Source organism: Anolis sagrei, chromosome 4 (assembly GCF_037176765.1).
Source record: "Anolis sagrei isolate rAnoSag1 chromosome 4, rAnoSag1.mat, whole genome shotgun sequence".
In the NCBI taxonomy this organism is placed as follows: Eukaryota; Metazoa; Chordata; class Lepidosauria; order Squamata; family Dactyloidae; genus Anolis; species Anolis sagrei.
Window position 1 is genome coordinate 29,354,008 of NC_090024.1, and position 25,083 is coordinate 29,379,090.

At 37.6% G+C, this 25,083-nt stretch overlaps 1 protein-coding gene across 49 annotated transcripts in view; it reads right to left on the minus strand.

Annotated features, from left to right (window-relative positions):
• RIMS2 (regulating synaptic membrane exocytosis 2) overlaps positions 1 to 25,083 on the minus strand; it is a 401,331-nt gene that overhangs the window by 41,339 nt on the left and 334,909 nt on the right. For 45 of the 49 annotated variants that reach the window (XM_060775725.2, XM_060775741.2, XM_060775724.2 and 42 more), the window contains 3 exons: positions 21,510 to 21,682; positions 19,506 to 19,766; positions 8,934 to 9,151 (listed from right to left, as the gene is read on the minus strand). In XM_060775725.2, the coding sequence (XP_060631708.2) occupies positions 8,934 to 9,151; positions 19,506 to 19,766; positions 21,510 to 21,682 (652 nt within the window). Of the gene's footprint in view, positions 1 to 8,933; positions 9,176 to 19,505; positions 19,767 to 21,509; positions 21,683 to 25,083 lie in introns of all 49 variants that reach the window. The other 4 variants (XM_060775747.2, XM_060775748.2, XM_060775702.2 and 1 more) reach the window with 3 other exon arrangements.

Consider the following 25,083-nt stretch of genomic DNA (forward strand, 5'->3'; position numbering starts at 1 on the left):
CAGAAGCTGTCAGGCGAGGCGAAGTCCTTTTTCTTGTCTTCTTTAAATGCTTCCGCGATTTGAAAATAATGGAACCAAGAGAGATTTTCGTCGCTTTTTCTTAGGGATTCTATAGATTTTAATTCCCACTGGTTGTTCTTCTTTGTTATTAGCGTATTATATGTGTGCCATTTATTGCTGGGTAGTTCCCTTTTGTGGTGCGCTTCGATGGGAGAAACCCACAGAGGTGTCTTTTGGTATAGGTAAGGTTTGTATTTATCCCATACCTTGAGAAGGGCCGCCCTTATAGTGTGGTTGGAGAAATTCTTTTCGACTTTGGCCTTTCCTTGCCATAAATAGGCGTGCCATCCTCTTCTGATGTTGAACCCCTCTAAGTTTAGTAGTCTTCTCTTCTTTAGTGTGGTCCAATCCTTTACCCAGGTTAATGCGCAGGCCTGATAGTATATTTGTAGATTCGGTAGGCTCCATCCCCCTCTTTCCTTTGCATCGACCAGAGATTTATATTTGATTCTGGCTTTTTTACCGTTCCAAACTAGTCTCGTGAGGTCTTTCTTCCATTGCATGAAGCAGTGGTTGGTCCTTAGGATGGGTATCATTTTAAATAGAAAGATCATTCTGGGAAGAATGTTCATCTTCACTACCGCAATCCTGCCGGAGATGCTCAGGTTCAGATGTTTCCAACTATCTATTTTTTTGGAGATATCTTTCCAGGTTGTTTCATAATTATTTTTTACCAGTTGGGCATTATTCGATGTTAGATATATCCCGAGGTATTTTATCTTATTCGCGATCCCGCATTGTGATATTTCCTGTAGCCTTCCCTTTTTGGCAGCATCCATGTTTTTCGTCAGAATTTTGGTCTTCATCCTGTTGATTCTTAATCCAGAGACTTTCCCATAACTGTTTATTGTATCCAACCAGTTTAAGACTGTATCAAGGGGATTTTCTATTATGCAGACGACATCGTCTGCGTAGGCCTTCACTTTGTACTCATCTTTACGGACTTTGGTTCCTCGCAGATTCTCATCCTTTCTGATTTCTTCCAGTAGGATCTCCAGTGTCAGGATGAACAGCAGGGGGGATAGAGGACAACCCTGCCTGGTGCCTTTTTCGATGTTAATGAAATCCGTCTCTTGATCATTGACCCGAATTTTTGCCCTTTGTTTAGAGTAGATCGCACTTATCGCGTTATTAAAGTGGAAGCCCATGTCTTTTTCCCGGATTACCTGGCGCATGAAATCCCAGCTAACGCAATCAAATGCTTTCTCTGCGTCGAGAAATAACAGACCCAGCTCCTTTTGTGTGTTTGTTGCATAATACTCTATTATATTCATAATTGTTCTTAAATTCTCGCTCATGTGTCTGGTTGGGAGGAAACCCGTCTGGTCCTCATTGATGATGTTGTTCAGGAGTTTCTTCAGTCTATTCGCAGTTATGCTGGCGAAGATCTTGTAGTCCGTATTCAGCAGCGAGATCGGTCTGTAATTTTTAACATTTTCTGCGTCCGTTGCTTCTTTGTGTATTAAGGTGATGGTTGCTTCCTTCCATGAGTCCGGTAATCTTGCTTCTGATAAGATGTTATTAAAGATTTCTTTTAGATGAGGAGTCAGTTCTTCCTGGAGTACCTTATAGTACTTGGCTGAGAACCCGTCCGGGCCCGGGGCCTTGTTATTCGGTAGATTGTTTATTGCTTTCCTGATTTCTTGCTCCTCAATTGGTTTGTTAAGGGATTCTCTTTCCTCGTCATTTATTTTTTCTAATTTGAGTTTTGCCAAGTATTCGGTTATGTCATTCATCTGGATCTTGTCTCTTTGATATAGCTCTTCGTAAAACTCCTTGAATTGATTTTTAATCTCCTCTTCTCTGTAATAGCTTTCCCCATTCCTTGTTATTTTGAAAATGTGCTGTTGTTGTCTTTTTTTCAGAAGTTTCTTAGCGAGGAGTTTTCCTGGCTTGTTTGCATTGGTGAAGTAATTTACCTTCATGCGTTTTAAATTGTTCGCCAGTTTTTCAAGCTGAAAGGACTCCAGTTCTTTCCTCATGAGTTCCAATTCTAGTTTAATTTTCTTATTTTTTGGTTTCTTCTTGAGCTCTGTTTCCTTAGCTTTTATGTTCTTCCAGAGGGCAGCGTACTCCTCGTGTCTTTTCCTGTTTCTGATTGACCCTTGTTGTATGAGGTGCCCCCTCATAAACGCCTTGCTGGCGTCCCAAATTATTTCTGTCTTTGTTTCTTCATTTTTGTTCAGCTTGAAGTATTCCCTGATAAGCTTTTTGTTGGTTTCGATATTTTCCTCTGTTCTTAACAAGTATTCATTTAATTTCCACTTTCGCTGTCGGTTGGCCCCCTTGATGACTGTGAGAATTGGGCAGTGATCCGTCAGAGTTCTGGGAAGAATTTGAATCTTTTCTAACTTGGTTAGTACGGTGTTCGAGGCCCAAAGCATGTCGATCCTTGACCAGGATGCATGCCTGTCTGAAAAAAAGGTGAAATCCTTTCCAGTTGGATTTCTAGTTCTCCAGACGTCCTGGAGAAATAGCTCTTTCTTCAATTGGAGGAAACAGGCTGGTAGTTTGCCTCCCTTTGTGTCTTTCCTGTTCTTTTTAGACCTGTCCATGTTACAGTCCAATACCCCGTTATAGTCTCCCACTATGATTATGTCCGTATGGGTCTGTTCTCCAAGTTTCTTTCTGAGTTCTTTGACAAAGTTTGTTTTCGGGCCTACGGGAGCATAGATGTTGCAGAGTAATATTTCTTGCCCGTCTTTTTTGATTTTAATGCCGATCATCCTCCCCTCTTCATCTTTGAAAGCCAAGGTGGCATCAATTGAATTTTTTACGTAGATAACTACTCCTCTTTTTTTTTGTGATGCAAGTGAAATAAATTCCTTACCAAGTTGTGGCTGTGTGAGATATGTGCTATGTTTTGAAATAATGTGCGTCTCTTGTAGCGCTATGATATCATAATTTCCTTTTTTGAGTGAGTTAAATATTAGTCTTCTCTTGTTAGGTGTGTTCAGGCCGTTGACATTGTTGGAGTATATCTTCAGCTTACTCATCGCAGGTTGGATTGGCATACTGTGAAGGTCCCATGTCCTTTTCCTCCGCTTCTTCCTCCAAGGATTCTGGTCTGGCTCTTTTCTTGTCTTTTCTCCTCCACTCCTTGTTTTGTTTTCTGGCCTCCGCTGTTTCATAGTTCATTTTGTTTGGCTCTTCCTCTCTGGGCGCATGAGATGTTGTTTCAAGGTCCTTTAGGAGGGTCTTATGAAATTCCTTAGCTTTATCTTCTGAGGTTAACCAGAATTTATTGTCTTTGTATGTCACTTGTATGCCTTCTAGTCTTTCCCATCTGAATTTAATCCTGTGTTTTTTTAGTTCATCAGTCAGGAAATAATATTTTTTCCTTTTGTTCATTGTCATAGTTGAGAATTCCTTGAGTATAATTACTTTCCTTCCTTTGATGGTTACCTGATCTTTGGGTTTCATCTTAATAATTTCGTCGCGAACACTTTTCCTACAGAAGGTGGCCACTATATCCCTAGGGACCTTGTTCCGCCTGGCGTAGTTCGAATTAACTCTTAAAATTGTGTCTATTTCCTTGTTCATATCTTCCATGGTGGTGTTGAGCAATCCCGTCGTGATTTCGGCTATTATTTCTCTCAGATTTTCTCCTTCTCTTTCTTCTATATTCCTGAATCTTAATTGAAAGTCTGTTTCTCTGCAGGCCCACAGTTCTTGCTGTTTTTCTAGTTTATCTCTTGCTTCTTCCAGTTTCTTTATTTTTGATTCTGTAATGGTCTGTTTTTTCTTTAGATTTATATTGTCTTTCTTCCTGATGACCATTCTTATTCATCTCAGGCCATGTAAATATCATTCACATCCTCATCCTATGCAAGTTAGATTACTCTACTTATTAATAGCAATGGTTATTATTAATTAGTCATGGTCCCATGATTGTCATAAACATGTTTCATGAGGACATGAAGAGGATTTCCTCATTGTCTGCTCTGAGGTAGAAGCAACAATGCCATTAACACTATAGGCTACAATGAATTTGCATATAGGATTCTCCATCCACTTAAATAATTGCAAGAAATTAATTTAAATTGTGAAATATGCATACTAAAAACCACATTTAAAATCTACATTTTAATAAATGTGGTGTGTGAATGTCACTGAAATTACAATGATTTCCAGAAACATGTATATGTTCAGTATAATCCACAGCATGTTGTGAAGACATATGATGTTCAAGACCTGGATCAGAGGTGGGGAAAGGGTAGCCTATGGGAGCATGTGGCCTTCAACACCCCTTTTCTTGCAACTCCCAAACACAACATCCCATTTTTAAAGATCAGACAAAAATTGCAAGAAACTCACCCTGACCACTACATCCCAAATACCCTCTAACTAAGAATAAACTTACTAAAAACAAATCAAGAAGTGACTTCTCATAATTTCTGGCTTGTGAGAGGACACCTTTTTTGTTTTGTTTTTTTAAGGACCTCTGCAACCCTGGGCTGGGGAGAAAGTTATGTACTATGTTTTGAATACTTCACAAGAAAAGAAAAACATGACTGCAGTGGCCTATGTCTAATGTCACACTGGTGTGTGCTATCCTGACAAACCTCCTGCCCAAACAACTTTCCTGGTGGTCCAAAACAACCACCAAACAACTACCCGACTGTTTCACCATCTTCTGCAGCAGTTTTGGGGAGTGATATCTACAATAATGAAGGAGTGTTGCCTCTTACAGTTCTACTGAGGAAACAATTTTATCAACATATGCATCTTTCTGGACCCAGATCATAAACAATAACAATTTCACATAGAGCAGAAGAGACGGGATGGAGTAGGGCTAAGGGGGAGATCGCTTGAGCTCAACATAGACATTACTGAGAACCATTCATCCATACAATTTCCTATGAACATTTTAGTGCTGAATACTGCTCTGCCCTCTATCAAAGCTTAGCATATAAATGTTTTGGTTTGAACAGATGAAAAAATACAGCAGGAAGAAATAATGGTTGATTCTGATGTACCAGGGGTGCTAAACTGACATCATGGGCACATATTTTGCATGGCAAATATTTAGGATCCAAGGATATACATGCTTTAATTGTTACAGATGAACACGTATAAAAAGAAAACACCACAATACATGAGTAAGTCTGATGTTGCTGAAATAAGGCTGACGTCACAGGCACATACTTTACAGTATAAATATTTAGGGTTGAAATGTATATTTAATGTGACATGGTACATTTTCAAGTAATTTATTTGCCTTCTGCTGTTTATCAACTTAGCATTGAAAAGCACTCATAAGCAGTATTTTTTGTAAATAAAATGTACCTCTTCTTATTCAACTATTGAAAAAAACTGATATTTTTACTGCAAAGTATGTCCTTTGTTAGCATAAAGCTAGAATACTATACAAGGGAGTGTGAAGGAAAAGGGTAGGAATGGACAAGCCCACTGATCTCAGTGAATGCTTTGTGATTTGATTCAACCCTGTTCATGAATACAACACATAATATAAATTTATCTTTCTATTACCTTGATTATTTTAATGTTTATTAATATTTATGTTATAATTTTAACTACATGTTGCATATTGTAATTGGAACAATCAAATCTACCAGGTTCTCACAGGTGACTTTCTAGTAATTAATATATCAGAATAATTATTGTCTAAATCCCATTTCTATTCTCAACTAGAGTAGACTGAGTGAGTGAGTGAGTGAGTGAAAATTTGATAGATCATGATATAGCAATTCACTCAAGTTGGGATTCATGGGACTTGAAATATCCTTATACTGTAGCTCTGTTTAAAATCCAACTATTGTGATGTATCTTTTAAACACAAAGTTGTATTTTTATAATAGAAGGTATTAATTTAAGTGAAAAACAATCTTTTTTCTAAAACCATGAACTTCTTAGGAAGTATGATACAGAATTAGAACATAGCAATACCTATAAAATTCTGGCATGCAGATCATACACATGAATATACACCACTTTATATCTCCATTTTAGTTACTATGCAGAATTCAAAATAAGTCCAGAAGTAGGTTACATGCACCCGTTATGGGAAACAAATCTTTTCATTAAATTCTCCCCCAGATTAAAGCTCTCTCAAGTATGTCTTCTGCAATATTACTATATAACCACCAGTTATATTTGAATGATAGAAGATAAATATTAAAAGGGCCAAGTATAGAAGATGTAAAATTGAACTGTTGAAATGTACCAGCCTTTCATATGTTGGTATTCTTGAACTGAAAAATTAACATCTTTACAAAGTGCAGCTCCAACCACAATTCTCCCTGTTGTATTTTTTGTGTGGAAAAAATGTCATTAACTATAATCTTCCAAAATCAGGAGCTGTGCAATATGTGGAGCATGGTTCCACACAGCTTCCTTTCCAAATCCTTTCAAGTAAAAGAAAAGTGGATTTGCAGTCTCTTCATTCTAATTTTTCATGATTGATGAAGCCTCTGTTAAGCCCAATAATAGAAAATTGCCACCACCACAATCACCCCACCTGCCCACACACACACCAGGCAAAATTGACCACCTGGAAAGATGCAATGGAGACATTAATATAGAGTAGTTCCAGACAGAAACTTATTTAATGAATCTGCTAATACTATATCATGTAATATGATCCAATGTATTACTACTTTCATCGATTGTAAGACACCATTGATTCTAATATGCATCCTTTTTCTGAGTCTTGATTTTGGGGGGAGGGGGAGTTTTTAGTCCTCACCCAAACTTTACTTCTTTGTCTCACTGCCCAGCTGTCCTGGCTAGCCCCTGGAAAGCCTCCCCAATCCGATACCCGCTGCTCCTACCCTGGTGTCATTTGTGCTGCCACTGCCTCTTGCTGCTGGCTCAGTGCAGCTGATACATACAGCTTCTTCTTTCCAGGCTGCTGCTCTTTGTTGCTTCCATCGCCTTAGTATCGCTTAAAAAAAAAAAGTGGACCAAGAGCAGCAGTGGCTGAGAGCAAGAAGCAAGATTTGTCAGTCACTGCAAAAGGCACCCATCAATAGTGAAGGTGGCAGCGGCAATAAGATGGGAAGTAACTGTGTGAGTGGCTCTCCATTGCTTCCCCTCTCTACTGCCACCACCTAATGGCTCTGGCACACAAAGTTTCTTCTTATCTCATCCCTTTGCCACTACTGCCCCCCCCCCCCTTGATGACTGCTTCATGCTCCCCACTGGCTTCTTGACCTATGCAACTTACTGACTAGCCTTACTTCCTAAATTATTTGCACACCCTCCCAAACGAGACTTGAAATATATTTTTGGTTGTCGTTTATTATGCTTGTTTTATTATTGTTACAATGCTGTTTTGTGTTGTTTTATACTGTTGTTATATAATTTACATGTTTTTAACTCTATGTGATTGGGCTTAGCCCCATGTAAGGTGCCTCAAGTCCCTTCAGGGAGATGGAGGCGGGGTATAAAATAAAGTTGTTGTTGTTATTGTTGTTATTATTATTATAATTATTATCATTATCATTATATTATTATTATTCTGAGTATCTCAGTTGTCACCACTGCTACTGATCCTCTTTTCTTAAAAACATGAATCTAGGGTGCCATTGATTCTAATGTGTACCCCTTTTTTGAGCTTCATTGTGGGGTGGGGAGTGCGGCTTAGAATTGGTGAAATATAACATACTGCATAATAGATAAGAGGTTGATAATATAACTGTATGATTCTTGTAAAATAAAACTGCTAAAGATGAAAAACTTAACTAACCTTGTCTGTTCCAATGAGTTCTTAATTTAATTTACTCGAATAAAATCAAGAGAACTCAATAGTCTTAGTAGTACTGTCCACATTGCTTTGCCAATTTAAAACCATAGTACCCAGTACACCATCTTGTTGCTCTAAATCTGCTTCACGTGTTCCATTACTTCCTTTAGCCCCATACTTTAAACCTAAACACCAGTAGTTGTACCAAAAGAAGTATTTGTACAAAGAATTACAGAAATATTCACATTATTCTTAAATACACTAATGTGTTTGTGATGCCACAAGGGATTTGGTAGGATTCAGAAACTCAAAATCAAAGCAATCATTGCTGTGAATATGTATGGACAATACACTCAAACATATTCCAATGAAATTGATTGTATTTTATATAAACCGCTTGCAGGTATTGCCAACTTTTGAAATAGTCGTTTAACATATGCCAAACATTCTTTCAGATTCTTTGTAGAACAGATTTTAACCCAGGCTTACCTAAATGCAAGATATATTACAAGCACACAACTTTTCTGTTTCAAAATATGGTCCGAAAATTGAAATATTTGAACCAAAAACCGCATTATAAGCATGCATCTCAAGCTCTTCACTCATATACAAAGTGGATTGTATAAAGTAGATTGTACAGAAAATTTTCCCCTTTCCATCTAGAAAATGCAGAAGTTGTGAATTATATATTGTATCCAACATTGTGGTAGAACTAAATAAATACCAAATAGTAATGTATTTTAGACCTGAAACTAATCAAATTAGTTTACTGCAATGATAAGCTGAAAAGAAGTAAAAAAGAAGAAAAAGAAACCAATAAAACTGTTATTTTCTGTGCCTACAGCAGAACATGTTGAAAATGAGAAGCAAGAGAAATGTAAAACAGAGGGTTGCGCTGATGGGTGGAAGACACACCAAAGGAATAAATGGCATCACAACCTAAAAACGCAACAGTTGATGTTGGTTCCTGAGAAAAGAAGATATTACTGTGTTCTGTAGTAAAAGGAAAACGAGCCACAGTCCAGCTTGAGAGTGGTTAAAATAAAGTGGCTTGATAAAACCTCCAGAAATTTAAACTTCTTCAGTCTTGTCACCTATAAATTTAACAGTCATGCTGTTTATGTCATAAGTACAACTAGAACAAAAACTGGAATCATGATCCTACCAGTTTGGCTGAGCTGTGAGGTACTTCTGCTTTTCCGTGAAAGACCCACGATGGCGACCATCTTTGCACCAATGCTGGATCGTCGCTTTTTGCCGCCTGTGCCCACAGTGCCCACTGCTGTGTCAGACTGGCTGCCGTCGTTCTTCTCTATCGTGTACATCTCCCCGCTGATGCTGGTGCTCTTAGTAATGTTCTGTCCCGAAACACCCATCTGTCTGCTTTGCATTTTGGATGTAAAGACACTGTCAGCCGGGAGTTGAATATACAATGCAGTAAAAAAAGAAAGTAAAAGGAAGAAGACAGAAAAGGAAGGTTTCAGATGGAAAGCTGAGGGAGACTATAGGGAGAAGCAACTAAGGTTGCAATCCTATACTCCTTGAAAGCAAATCCCATTGAACTCAGTGGAATTTACTTCTCAGTAGACATATATAAAATTGCAATTCATCAAAAGACAGCAGCAGAAGCACTAGCATGCACGGCTTTCAATTTCAAGCCACCTTTAGAGTTCAACTTCATTTATCTCAAGATATAGCTTATAGGTAAAGCAAGGATGAACAATATATTTAAAACATTATGTCAAGTTGTGGAAAACACAGATATCTAAGAAATGCACTATAAATTAATTTCATGTTATTATAGGATTAGCAAATCTACAAAAGTTAAACTTCCAATGTGGAGCATCAGCTGTCTAAGTGTTTCAAAAGCAACCCAGTAGCATTGACTATTGTAACATTTGTATGATAACTCTCTACTTGTTTATTACTTTAAAAAAGAGAAACGTTGGCTAGCTGTTGCACAAGAATTTGTTATTTTTTTTTCTTCATGGTCTCTTTTTAAAGACTAATCAGTTTCATTTAACATCAACTTTCATGTTCTTTAGTTTTTGGTAAATAAACTTTCATTTTTTGTTTTGTTACTTTTCCATTTTTTGTATTGATAAGAAAATGGCATTGTACTTGAACACATCTGATGAAAATGCTTCTGAAAAATGCCTTAAAATTATATATTTAATTTTTAAAAGGTAATTAGAAAATATTAATATTTGCACAGCTGTTTTTAAAAAAGTAACTAGAAAACATAACTTCTTATACTACTAACTCTTCCTCATTATGGTATCTTGAATCATGTTAAGTTCTCATTATCCCTGCCCTAGAAAGAAACGGTAGTCCACACTCTTGTTACATCCTGAATAGACTACTGCAATTCGATCTACATGGGCTTGCCTTTGAAGACTGTTCAGAAGCTTTAAGTAGTCCAACGGGTGACATCCAGGCTCCTTACTGGAGCAGTGTACAGGGAGCATACAACCCCTCTGTTACGCCATCTCCACTGGCTGCCAGTCTGCTACCAAGCATAATTCTAAGTGCTGGCTTTAGCCTATAAATCCCCAAATGGTTCCGGGCCAGCTTACCTAACCAAACACATTTCCCTTTATGAGCAAGTTACAGCATTAAGATCAGCTGGGGAGGTCCTGCTCTTGGTCCTGCCACCATCGCAGGTGTGATTGGTGTGGATGAAAGACAGGGCCTTCTCGAAAGTGGCCCCTTGACTGTGGAACTCCCGTTCAAATGAGATTAGATCAGCCCCCTCCCTCCTGGCATTTAGAAAACAACTAAAAACTTGCTTATGTAAACAAGCATTTGGTGAGTGACAACAGATGGATGACAATATCGGCATCTGTGCAATGTCCAAATGTTTCATGTTCATGGTTTTAATGGTTTAGTTTATAGTTATATGTTATTGTTTTAGATGTGTGATGTGCTGTTTTTATTACATGGGAGGCACTGAATTTTGCCATTTATTTGATGTGCACCACTTTGAGCCACCCCACCTCCCAGGGGTGAGAAAAGCGGTATATAAATGCAATAAACCAATAAATAAAATACAGATAACTACAGTGCTTCTAACTTGTTAATTTTAAGCTCTGATGTCAACTACTTTTGGCTGCAATTGAAAATCCATATGGGTCAACGATCCTCAAAAACACTTTCCCCTGAAACATGGATATCAAGGGATCTGGTATACAATTCTCCCCAACATGGTGATTCTCTATATTCAGGAATTTTCTATTAATGTGGGCCTGCACCTGCAGTCTTAGGCTTAAATTACATCACTAGTCCCACTACAGCAAACTCAATGGAATGGACGTAAGTGCTGACTTAACAAAGTTCCGACTGTTTAAATGAATCTATTCCATTTGAGACTAAGAACTCATTTTAGTGCTTACTTGGCATAGCTCGGGCACAGATTTATCACCAGAGAAAGCACAAGATTGTCTTCTTCTCATGTCATAAAATGACAGATGCTTTTCATTTGGCCAATTGTTAATCTTTAAAAAAATCAGGCCAGTGACCAATTGGCAAGTGAAATATTCACATCTCATTGTTCTCAGATTTCTCTTCATTGTGCTTTTTGAAGTCATAAATAAGATGGACCTTAGTAATGCCTGTATGTGTGTATGCAAGCAAATGATATATGTAATTTGTGTAATAAAACTTTAAGAGTAAGGTTTGCATTACAAATGCTCCATGTTTGAATAGTATTACAATACACAAACAAATGCCCAATTTAGTGAGAGACATAAGAAGATGCTTTCTACCAAGTGCAAACACTGGCTTGAGGCACAAATGGGGAATTGAACCCCAACATTCAAAACATGTATCCTATTGATAAACAAAAAGATTATACCTGAACCAACTACATTCTGGAACGACAACAGTAGATATAATTAGGTTTTTTTAAAAAACACCTTTATCTTTTATCTAAGAATCACATTTTCTCATGTTAAATATTTAATTTGAATGACATTGAGATACACAGAGCTAACTTTTTACGAACTGGCTTGAGTTCTAGTTTTGGGCAAAGGTAAGATATGCCTCAAATGCATTATAAATAAATACATTCGCCAACAATACTAGGGACAGATCAGCAATATTTATTTATTTATTTATTTATTTATTTATTTATTTATTTATTTGCAGCATTTATATTCCGCTCTTCTCACCCCGCAGAGGACTCAGGGCGCATTACAATGTACACATATATGGCAAACATTCAATGCCAATTAGACATACAACGTATATAGGCATACACAGAGGCTATTTAACTTTTTCTGGCCACCAGGGGAGCTGTTGCTTTCATTGTCCATCTGCGACACTGATGAAGTACTTCCACATTCCCTGCATGCTTTGCTGGAGTGTTTTTTGTTCGGAGTCTTTTTATGGCCTCATAAATTAGTTAATTAGCCTTCCCATACATAGGTGGTACCTAATTTTCCTACTTGACAGATGCAACTGTCTTTTGGGTTGCAAAGGTTGACAACAAGCTACAAATTGACCGGACACTCACTCCGACCCAGGCTGGCTTCGAACTCATGACCTTCTGGTCAGAGGGATCTTAATGCAGCTGACACTTAGCCAGCTGCACCACAATCCCGGTGCAATACTAGGTAATAAGGTTTTAAATGCAATCAAAGGTAAAGAGATGTATAATATCTCACTAATCTTATGACTGGATGTGAATGACCTTTGATGTTTTCATACGTATGCTAAGACTATAATTAAATACATTTGCTCTCATAGGTGTTCTAAGACTATGATTAAATAATTAATTTAGGTTTTTGTTTTTTTGTTTTTTGTCGTGTCAGGAGCAACCGCTCCTGTTGTGAGAGAATTGGCCGTCTGCAAGGACGTAGCCCAGGGAACGCCTGGATGATTTTTGATGTTTTATCATTCTTGTGGAAGGCTTCTCTCATGTCCCCGCATGAGGAGCTGGAGCTAATAGAGGGAGCTCATCCGCCTCTCCCCGGATTCGAACCTGTGACCTGTCAGTCTTCAGTCCTGCCGGCACAGTGTTTTAACCCACTGCGCCACTGATCTTATAAATCTATAAATCTGTATAAATCTAGAAGTTTAAGTTCAAATATTGACAAAAAAACGGAGTTGATTTATCAATGGGTCAATATGTAAATATTTGCCAGAAAAGGAACCATCCCCCTCTCTGAGTGGAGTGGTGAAATACAAGAGATCAGTCAGAAAATAAAAGAAGCACCGACTCCATTGACTCTCAGCCTTGATACCCCTTCTGATCTCTTTGAATGACTGGATGGGAAATGGAGGTAGTGGCCAGGGATGGCTGGCCCCCTAAGGCAGCATTGGTGCTTCCCCTCTCCCCTCAGTTTATCCACAAATCTTTCAAAAATCCATAATTCCAGACAGACACACCCCCACCTGAAAATGACCCTTGACTTATACATGAGGTGACCTGTGGTTTTGGCCTACTATTAAGCATATCTCAAAAGGATAAATAACAGATTTTGTGGCTCATCTTGTTAGCCCCCCCCCCCTTTACACACACATTTTAAATGTAGTACTAATAATTGTGCTCTTGCAGTTAATAACTGCTTTATAGGCAGTACTGTTCTGCTCCAGCCCATGCTTTAAAAAAGTAACTTGAATTATGTGCTTTGGGATACGTAATTGAATTAAATAACTTTAATCGTGTATTCAACTCCAATTGAATTCATGTTCACCCTTAAGTGATTTTCTAAACAGGAAGAAAGAAGAATGCAACCCAGTTTAAAGCCAGCAATAAAGCATTAAAACTAAGACATGTGAAGTGAGCCATTCAGCTGCGTCTCAATTCTAACATGACCCTGAAAGCCAAATTGCAAAATGCAGATTTTTTTAAAGCATGTCACATAAAAGCAGATAATATAGAATGGGTTATTTTCATACTGCTTCAAATTCAAGGCAACATATTGTCAAAATATATGATAAGGGCAATCATGACAAAGTCTCAATTAAGAAGAGACAGCTTTATTCAATAAACTGAAAACCTGTCGTGGAGAAGATCCCTCTAATTAACAAATACACCGGAAGTCAAGAAATGTGTATAAATTTTGTTATAGAGAAGAAGGGTGATAATGATTATGGAAATTACATTAGGGGATAGTTTTAAATAGCCAGAAATACCACATGACAGCCAAATTAAGATGCAGCAATATTAATTAAAGTGTATTTGATTTGCCTTCCACAAACATTGTAATCTCCAATTAACATAATCCAGAAGTAATTTTGTTTTGGTTTTATAGCTTTACAAGTATGGTTCTTAATTAGGAAAAAAACAATTAAAAAGGAAAAATAATCATGGAATAAATATATTAAGCTGATTTGCAAGTATACAACGATGACAAGTATTTTTTTCCAGCTTACTTTGTATATGTGTATGTTCTCAATTACAAAGTGTTTGAAGCAGAAGATGTAAAAGAACTAACTCTATTGTAGAGAAGATTCTTGTAGCCTTTCAGAAAACGTTTGCTCAGTGGATTCTGGAAGGGATTTCTAATGATTCTTCTTTTTGCAAAGGGGAAGAATGAAACTAAGTATGATTATTCTGAAATGCCTGGGCTCTATGAAAAAATTGATGCCCTGAAAGTTCAAATAGGACAAGGTGCTCTGTCTTTCTTGGACATAATGAAATAACAGGAGAAGAATCATGGACTCAATGGTACAGAAAGGATTCCCAGTGCTCTTGAGGAGAAGAGCATTGAGTTTCTCAATGAGCACAATGAGGTAAAGAAGGTGATGTGAATGACCCCTGCAGGGAGATAGTCCCCTGCAGGGGTCATTGTATGGTTAATGCTATGGATAGCATTAACCATACAAACAATGTTGAGGATCCAGGAGTTTTATATTATAGTAGACAAGGCACAGTGGTAAGATGACAGTAGGCACCAAAAGGAGGAATACCGGTGGGAAGAAAACTGACTGAAGAACCAAAGATGACACTTTGTGATCTCTTTTTGTACAATTGGAAATACTTGGCCTATGAAGAAGTCTTGTAAAAAGAAGTTGCTAAATAGCTTGGAAACAAGACTGCCTTGATGTCATCCTGCAGAAGGAACTTTTAAGGGCACTTAGACCAACTGTATCAAGAGCAGACAATAGTTGGGTATGCTGCTGGAATCCAAACTTGAAGACTATGGAGTGCATTTTACAAATATGCTCTATCATTGGCCTCCATGTTGAAAAGCCTTTCTCATCAAATTGTATGTCTTCTCTCATGGCTCTGCTTGATGAGATAAGCCCGATAAATGTAGTCACACGTGTCTGTACAATGTATGGTCTCTGAGAACACTTTTCCAATACAGTCAGCCACATGCCTAGTTGAATTCAACTGTTGAGCTCTAAGGGTGTGAGCCTTCACTTGAATGGCTCTAGCCATCCTTTTGTCTTCCTCTGGGAGTTTAGTCAGGAAAAATGTCAGTGTTTCCCCAAGATGTTGCTGGCAAGTCTCTATATAGGCTTTGTAATTGGACTTCTTATCAGAAAGAATGAGATGGATTTTTTTCTGTGGATTTATAATGATAGAATTTGGTTTCAGATGATATAGAAGCCAGTCCAAACTCAACTCCACTACAAAGTACAGTCAACGGGCATGCAAATTTCAGGAAGGATGGATGCAAATGGATTTGAGCTAGTGTTGGCACCTTAGGCTTAGTCTAATGATAAATATGATTAAGTTTCGGGTTTTTTGGTCTCATACAGTCTATTACCAATGTCATTGCTTTAGGACCAGGATTGGCCCTTTGACTTGGGTTGGAAAAATTGGGTGGCATACACATATTCATGACACTATAACCCAAAACACCTAGTACTCATGCTGGAAGGGGGAAATGAACCAGATTTTTTCACAGCCCTAGTTGCCAAAGATCCACTAGAGAAAATGTTATTTTGCCTCTCCTTGGAATAACAACAGGGAGGAAGTAAGTATTTTTTCTTCCCTTAGAGTGAACCCACAACCTCAACAGAACCACCAAAAGGTTTACCATCTGCCACTTCTCTGCTTCAACCCCCTCCCTTTCCTAAGCTCCTTTCCTTTCCTTTTAAATAATCCTATTAGGCCTGTGCATTTGTGTATAATGTGTAGCTAACCATTAAGTTAAGCTTTAATAAAACCTTAAATATTTTTCTATTGACAAGAACAAGCCCTATAAAACTCTTTTCATATGTACATCGTGAAACATGTTTTACAAGACATTTGGCATAATTTATTTGTCAGGCAGAACATATTGACAGAATCAGAATGAAGTCTAATGTCAGAAATAAAATGCAAACAGCAATAGAGTATAAGAATACAGAGAAACAGTGGGATGTAAAGATGTCAAATTTTGCAGAGTAATTATGACTTAAGAATAATTATGTCCAAAAGAATCAGCGTAGGAAGCAACAGTCTCTGAGCATAAAAGCTATGAATGACTAGGCTATCATTAGGAAATTGACTAACTGAAGTATGATTCATTGAACTAACACTGCAAATACTGTAAATGAATAAATGCATCTTCTATTGGAAGACTGGAATATTTTAGCTGAACATAAAATCAAACCCTTGAAAAATTAAAATCAAAACATCTTGAAGATCAAGATATGTTCATTTTATAACAGAATATAAACGATAACTGTTACACTGAAACTTGTGTTTGCTGCATTTACAGGACTAGAAGCCACGAGCCTAATAACTTTTACACAATCAACTGAAAATTGTAATTGTAAAAAATACTTTATTACTTGCAAATTTCCACTAAAATGTATTGTCAAAGGCTTTCATGGCCAGAATCACTGGGTTGTTGTAGGTTTTTCGGGCTATATGGCCATGTTCTAGAAGCACATGGCCATATAGCCTGAAAAACCTACAATTCCCCTAAAATGTAAGCAATCCTGTCTGGTTTAGGAAACGTCAGGGCACTCCATCCTCTGACAGTATTGACTCTCATGAAAAATGTTTGTTTTGCATCTCAGTTTAGCTTAATTTATAGCAAATCTAACCATCTTTATAAAAAAACCTAGCTATCCTCACAACCCATTCAGATTATCTATATGTTGTGAAGATTTGGCTATCAACAACAAAGTGATTAATTTAGAACAAGAGTAAAAGATCTGAAATCCTAGAAGTCTGAATGTTACAACAAGTTGTGATTAGTCTAAAACAGTATCAAAAATAACTGAAATCCTCGGAATCTATTCTAAGAGAGAAGGGAGGAGGCAAAACTTGTTTTTCTAATAACAAATGATAAGCAATTTATGTATCAATATGGTATGAATAAATTCTGATTATAACCATATTAAATGGGAATTTCTACTAATTCTTAAGAACTATGTCCAAACCTATTGTTGAAAAGAGAGAGGGCGGTCTAGAAATAAAGTTTTATTATAAAAAGAAGTCTATTTTATTTATTTATTTATTTATTTATTTATTTACAGCATTTTTACCCTGTTCTATGTCTACCTTGAAGGTAAAAGTTTAGCAATAATTCAATGCTAAATAACAACATAAAAGCAGCTAAAACACAACAAAACAAGTCTGGACCAGATCATTACTTAGATTTTGAGTATTACCATTTTGATCAAATATATGCTCCATTTGTATAGCTGAAAGCTTACAGTATGAACTCCAGGCATGTTCTAGGCTTATGATTTACCATATAAATGATTTAGTGAATGTAACCTTTGCTTTCAGTGGAAAGTATTGTGGATAAATGCACAAAAGTCACGTACACAGCCCTAAACAGGCATGCAAGAGTTGTTTTCTCTTTACTATTGGCAAAATGGTAAACCTAATAATAGATGTTATTGATTTTATTGATTCTGTTATGGTTTTATTATTTGATTGTTTTATTATATTGAAATTGTATTTTATGGTCTTGGTACCAACTGTAAACTGTCCCGAGTCGGCTGCGGGCTGCGAGGGACGGTATATAAATGCAGTAAATAAATAAATAAATAAATAAATAAATAAATAATGTCAGTCTGCACAATTCACCTTGTCTGGTAGGTAGATAAGACACAAAAATAAGTCTTGTTTTCCCAGCACTAATAGAAAGACAGAGCAATATTTATTTTGTATACAGTACTTTGTGTAGCTATTTAAACTGCAGACAACATTACCTCAATTGAAATGAAAGACTTTCCAGCACCTGTATAATGAAGAGTCATGCTGGAGAACCTAAAAATGCCTAGAGAGCCCATATTTCACTGGAATTGGATAAATGAAACAGCAGGTGTTGTTCCTGCAGATAGTGGGCTAGAGATTTTTCTGTTGATTGCTATACAGACCTCTTGACTTATGACATACATCTTACCTCAACTCAAGAGAATGAGACTTTTTTTGTGACATTCCTTCTATGCTGTTGGGACCTATCACAGTTAGATGAGAATTGTGCTTTCTCTGCACAAAAAAATGTTGTAGACATTAAACCCCATTCACCTTTCAGACTCCAGCTTTGTCCCATATCAATCATCCTAGATCTGCTTGATGCAATGCCTCTAATGAACACCCCAGATCATAACAGATGATATGTGAAAGCCAGGGCTTCCCAATATTGCAATTACATAGTGTTGTGGCGATATCTCTAAAAATGTTTAAAAGTGACAGGCACATTGAAGCCAGTTTGATGTTCAACAAAGTAAAATTGCATTAACATATCTAAAGGTTTGAATTTGACCCCAGCTTTTGATCTCTGATGGATAGGAAGTTTGAAATCTTTTAGAACAATCTGTCCTGTCTATAGATATATTTTGCTACATAAAATTTATTGTACTAATATTATTTGATTCAACTCCGGCATGGTTCTGTGTTGTAGAACATTTTACAAACCTTTGCCCTAAATCCAAATATAAATCCTAACTGGAACAAACCATTAGCGTGAGAAGACAACTCTTGTGTATTCCCGTAGATTCAATGGGACTACTATTATTGCAGTGGTTCTCAACCTGTGGGTCCCCAAGTGTTTTTGGCCTACAACTCCCAGAAATCCCAGCCAGTTTACCAGCTGCTAGGATTTCTGGGAGTTGAAGGTCAAAACATCTGAGGACCCACAAGTTGAGAACCACTGTATTATTGGGTCTAACAAGTAGATTTAGGCTACATATATCATTTTAAAAAACTTTTTAAGATGTCTTATTGATGGGATGTGAAATACTGAAGTATGAAGAGTGCAAAAGTTTCAGAATAAGACAGAACCCCCAAATCAGTTAGTGGGTTGATTATTATTCCTGCAGATAAGAGGTAGATGGATTGAAGAGCTCATTGATCCTGAAATTGTGTAATTCTTAACAAGGGAAGAAAGGGATTCAAAAACACCAATGCTCTGTTCTTAGGATGATCCATTCATCTGTGTTGATCAATTGTGTATAGTCTTGTTTTTGCTTTCAATGACAATATGACACAAATTTTAGATGTTTCTGTTTTATATAATGAAAAATAATGGCTTTCTGAAAGCTGTCGAGAGGGTTCTTGCTAAATTTGAATCATATGTGGCCAGTTCAATTAGTCATCTTGATCACTACAGAATATATATGGGTGGATGTAGATACAGTTAATTATCACTTTTGCAGAGGCATTTCATGAAATATTTGCTGAATTATTAAAAGGGTGGCTGAAATTAAAAATGATGGTGAGAGAAGGGAAATCTAAGAACCACACTATTGGAAAGGCAAAAGGAGTGCAAAGGATGGGTACAGGGGTGAGGGGTAAAACACTAAGAACTCACTAACAGACAAAAACCTATTTTACCTGAGATCATCTTGTGAGTATGTCCTTTGCAAATCCTCTTTATCTCTGTTTTCTGCCCCTTCCTCAGTTTGTTCATCTTGGGCCCCTTCATTCTCTTCTGGTTCTTTGCATTCCTTCTTATCACAGTTCTCTGCCACCTCTTCCCCTTCCCCCTTTTCATCTACTTGTTCATCCTTCGCCTCTTTCTCAAGCTCCTGATTCTCCTCTTCCTCTTCTGGGAATACCTCCCCATCCCCTTCCTCCCCTCCCTCTTTTGATCTTCTGACGTTAACAAAAAAAGTGAGGAGCATGCAAACAAATAGAAAAAGAAGACAGAGGCTAATTAGAAGGAATGGAGAAAATTGAACATGCATTCAATAACCAAAATAAATAAATATATTAACAAACAGGTCATGCAATAAATGGGGAAATGCAGTGATGATAGAAAAGCATGCTGGCTAGTTTTTAGGAACCATCTAGGAAATAATTAGGTTGCACATATTTTCTTAAAGTGTCCTAAGGGGAAATTATAGATGCACACAATCACAGAGTTGTAAGGGGCCTCAGGGGCTACTGAATAAAATCCCTTGTTCAATGCAGGAACTCCAGCTAAAGCATCTCCGGGAGATGGCTGCCCAGCCTCTCTTTGAAGATGTCCAAGAACATTCTTGCAATTACAACTTAAAATCAGCACAGGCATCACATATTTATTAAATTTTCTGGTAATATATTGAAATTTATACAGATCAATCTGTTTGGGGGACACAAAGGTAAAGGTAATTTTTTCCCCTGACATTGAGTCTAGTCGTATCAGACTCTGGGGAGTAGTGCTCATCTCCATTTCTAAGCCAAAGAACTGGCATTGTCCGTAGACACCTCCAAGGTCATGGGGCCAGCATGATTGCATGCAGCATTGTTACCTTCCTGGCGAAGCGATACCTATTGATCTCCCTGAAAAGGTGATACTGGTATCTTGTCTGGACAGTGAATAGGGCTGGAAATGGATCCAAGTTAGCTGTCCAGACTGCCCTGAAGTTCCCGAGTTTACCCAAAGTGGGGCAAAGCTGATTTCAAAAAAATAAATAAATGCTAACCAGATACTAACCAGAAGTAGATAAATATCACAAAGCCGGACTGTCATCTATTCAAGCTGAGTCTGGGGATTTTGGCATATGTAGACAAGCCCTTAGATCAGTAGTGTCAAACTTGTGACCCTCCAAGTATTTTGGACTTCAGCTCCAAGAATTCCTGGCCAATGGACAAGCTGCCTAGGGCTTCTGGGAGTTGGAGCCTGAAACATCTGGAGAGACACAGGTTTGACATCTCCCCCCACTCCTTCCTCACAACATTGTAGATGAATGGGATTCAGGAGCAGCAATCCAGGAAAAGATCATAATTTAGGTGTGTTTAGGTTACATTTAGATCAATGGCAAAGGCTTCTTAAGGTTTCTTAAAATGTGAAAATGAATTTCTATCATAACCTGTAAAGTATTGTTATGGTTTTTAAATTATATTTAGTAGGCTTGGGCAATCCATGGTTCTAAATGGTTCTAAAGTACTTACAAAACTAAAGTTCTGATGGTGAAAATTTCAGAACTCTAACAAAACTTTCAAAATTTAATTATTATTTCATTATTGGTGATTTTAATGACAGAACCAATTAGGAACTGCCATTTATTATGAAATTTTGAGAGTTTTGTTAGAGTTCTGAAATTTTCACTACCAGAACTTTAGTTTTGTAAGTACTTTAGAGCCATTTAGAACCATGGATTGCCCAAGCCTAATATTTAGTCATCACAGGATTTGCTGGCCTCAGATTATAACCTGTAGTTTGAATTCTCAGCAATAGATTTATTTAGAAGTAAAAAAGATTCCAGTCCATAATAGGAGAACACAACCATTTGACAAAAAATTAGAAAAACATTTTGGAAAATGTGTTTAGAAGCTTAGTTTTTTGAACTAAGTGCAATCAGCAGAAGAGAAATAAAAAAAAAGCTTGTCAGTGGCTATTTTATAGACTCTTACCTAATCTTCTTGTTCCCTCTGGGTCTTTCTGACTGCACAGACATATAGCTTGTGCTGCTGAAACGGGAAGCACTACTGGTCCTCGACACTGCTGAGACATCACTGACATCGCTGTCAGAAGACTTGGTGGAGATGTTGTCAGAGCCACGTTGAGGATCCCGTCCTGATCGATACTGTAAAAGAAAAGAAAGATGGATAAACAATATGATCGAAGTCTGGGCCACCTAACATTTTACAACAGTACTAAAGCAGTACTTCCATCCATCAACTGTATAGACAAAAAAGAAATTTTATATGGTCTACAACTTTTGCAGCTACAGCAGCATCCTCTACAACAGTTTGCATAAAAAAAGTAAAATAAATACAATTTTATAAAGAATTTTTTTAAACCCTCGTAATACACAAACCATACCAAACCTTTATCAAACCAAATACTGTATGAACTGTTCTAAAGTGCATGGATTACAACATTTTTGATATTATATTAATTAATCAGTCCTACCATTTGATTTGCATAGTTACAGCTACAATGACTGCTATTTATCTAAAAGGTAAAGGTTTCCCCTGACATTAAGTCTAAACCTGTCCAATTCTGGGGTGTGATGCTCATCTCCATTTCTAAGCCGAAGAGCCGGCATTGTCCATAGACCCCTCCTAGGTCATGTGGTCGGCATAACTGCATGGATTACCGTTACCTTCCCACCAAGGCGGTACCTATTGATCTACTCACACGTGCATGTTTTTGAACTGCTTGGTTTGCAGAAGCTAGGGCTAACAGCGGGAGCTCACCCTGCTCCCCAGATTCGAACCGCCAACCTTTCGGTCAGCAAGTTCTGCAGCTCAGCAGTTTAACCTGCTGCGCTACCAGGGGTCCGGTCCTGCATCAACTGCTATTTAGTTTGTATCATTTCAGCATGTGAACCTACTCAGCACATTTGTAGGTTTATGCATAATAATGTTCATGCCTAATATTAATTAGAATTCTAAGCACTAAGCACTCTTCAGTTTTCATTAACCAACCAACTTCAGTATTCTTGGGAACAGGTCTGTAGGTAGTGTTCGCAGCTTTTCAAAAGAGAAATAACAGACAGTAGCAAATCATGACATGCAGGGTTGGCAACTATCAAGTAGCTATTAACAGGTTTGTGTTCTACATAAATGCCAAAGGCAAGTATTGTTTTTATTTAAACTAGCCAATGCCATGTATTATCTTGTAAACTTAACATATTGCCCATACTCATAAATGTATGATGCATCTATTTCTGTCTTTATGAAGGGTCTCCAACCCAAAGTGCAGAATTTTTGGCATCTCATTCAGTTTATATGAGATAAAAAGCTTTCCAATCCCCGTTTTCTTATTATACAAGACCTCCTTTATAATAAGAGAAAAATGGCAACCCTATCTGCAGGCTAGAAATTGACTTTATCATATCAATTAACCTCCTAACAGGTAACCAGGCTTAAGAAATATTGGCAGAATCCAACTTCTGAGGCATGATGGTTATTTAGAACACTTCAATTAAATCTAATATGAGACAGTTAAAATTGCTTTGGACAACCTGTTGGCAGCCAACTACCCATTTCTGCCTTTGCCAACAGTACAGGAAACAATAAAGAAAAATAAAGATTTGTTCTGCCCCTTCTCATAAAGAGGTTTACATCTGATTTTGGATAAAAAAAATATTTGAAGATTTTTAGAATGATTTTAAAATAAATGAGCAACAAAGATTTTTCTCAGACCAATTATTTGTAATACAATTTAAATGACAGAACAAAAGCAAAATTGTGAGAACACTAGATCACAAGCTACAGACATAATTCACTTTCACAGGTTGTTGTTGTTGTTGTTGTTGATGATGATGATGATGATGATGATAATAATAATAATTTTTATTTATGAAGAGTTTGCTCTGTTTTACAAGAAAAATTACATGATCACTCAAGTCAGGCATAGTGATTTCCAGCTTAAATCAGAAGGTTTTGAAATGCTAAACTTAGCCAGTCTGTGCCGTTAGTTCTGCCTGTGTGATGTTCTGGCTCATTTCCACATACACAGTGATTGGGAACACCAGAGCACTATATGTCAGTATTTTCCATTTCAGCCACCCTCTTAATAATTGCAGCAGTGCTCCAGAGGCATAACAGGTGAGAAAAAAGGTGGGGGAAGTGACAACAGTGGAAGTAATAAATTACTTGTCCTAAGGGGTCTATTAGCCCCTTGCTGTCCAGTCATTCACTAGGGGTTTTTTTTTACAGCCTCTCTCCAACCTTGTTACAGCTTTTACAAAGAATAGAATAGTAACGTTTCCCCTGACATTAAGAGCCAGCGTTGTCTGTAGACACCTCCAAGGTCATGGGGCCAGCATAACTGCATGGGCCGTGGTTACCTTTCTGCAGAAGCAGTATCTACTGATCTACCCACATTTACATGTCTTCGAACTGCTAGGCAGGCTGGCAGATTTGAACCACCAATCTTTTGGTCAGCAAGTTCAGCAGCTCAGTGGTTTAAACTGCTGCACCATCAGGAATAGACTAGAATAGTTTTATTTGTCATTGCGCTATTGCACAATGAAATTACATTCCTTCCCTTGCACACACCACAAAATAACACACCACAAAATAACACATCTATCCCTCTGCACGCACACACACACACACACACACACCAAACCACCACACAATCCCTAAAGCCACATCAATGCAAAACCTGAGTTCACATAGCCACAGATCTAGGATAAAAACTATATTTCAGTCTGTTTGTCCTTATCTTTGTCAAGATGACAATAATTCAAAAAAGAATATGATGGGTGAGATTGATCCCCAAGAATAATCTGAGCTTTTCTAAAGCAGCAGAAATTATAGAGTTCTTCCAATGACGGGAGAGGCCAGCCAATTATTCACTGTGAAGAAGTGGTGACCCTTTGGAGCACCTTCCTATCTGCCACTGTGTAGCTACCAAACCAAGCTCAGATGCAATAGGTTAGGACACGTTCTATAGCACAGCAGTAGAAAGTCACCAGAAGTTTCTCATTCACTTGGTGGATTCTTAGGAGTCTCAGGTAGTAGTCTCTGCTGGGCTCTCTTAACCAATGTCTGAGTGCCTCAGGGCAGATCCTCCTTCACAGTGACACCCAGGAACTTAAAACTGGCCACTCACTCCACTTGGTCTCCATTTATGACCAAGGATTGAATTTCTGGTCTGTTCTTCCTATAATCCACCATGACCTCATTAATCTTGTTGATGTTAAGAACAAGATTATTGTCTCTCTACCACAATAGCAGCCAATTCACCTCATTCCGATAGGCAGGCTCACCCTCTTCAGAGATAAGCCCCTCCATGGTTGTGTCATCTGTGAATTTGGTAATGACATTGCTATGGTGAACGGAGATACAGTCATATGTGTACAAAATGGAAAGCAGAGGACTCAACACACAGCCCTGTGACATCCCAGTGTTGTGTGAGAGCTGAAGAGGTATAGTAATCTAACCCTCTGGGAACATCCAGAGAAGAAGTCCATAATCCAGGAACAGACTGAATATGACAATCCAAGATCCATGAGTTTAGACATTAGTT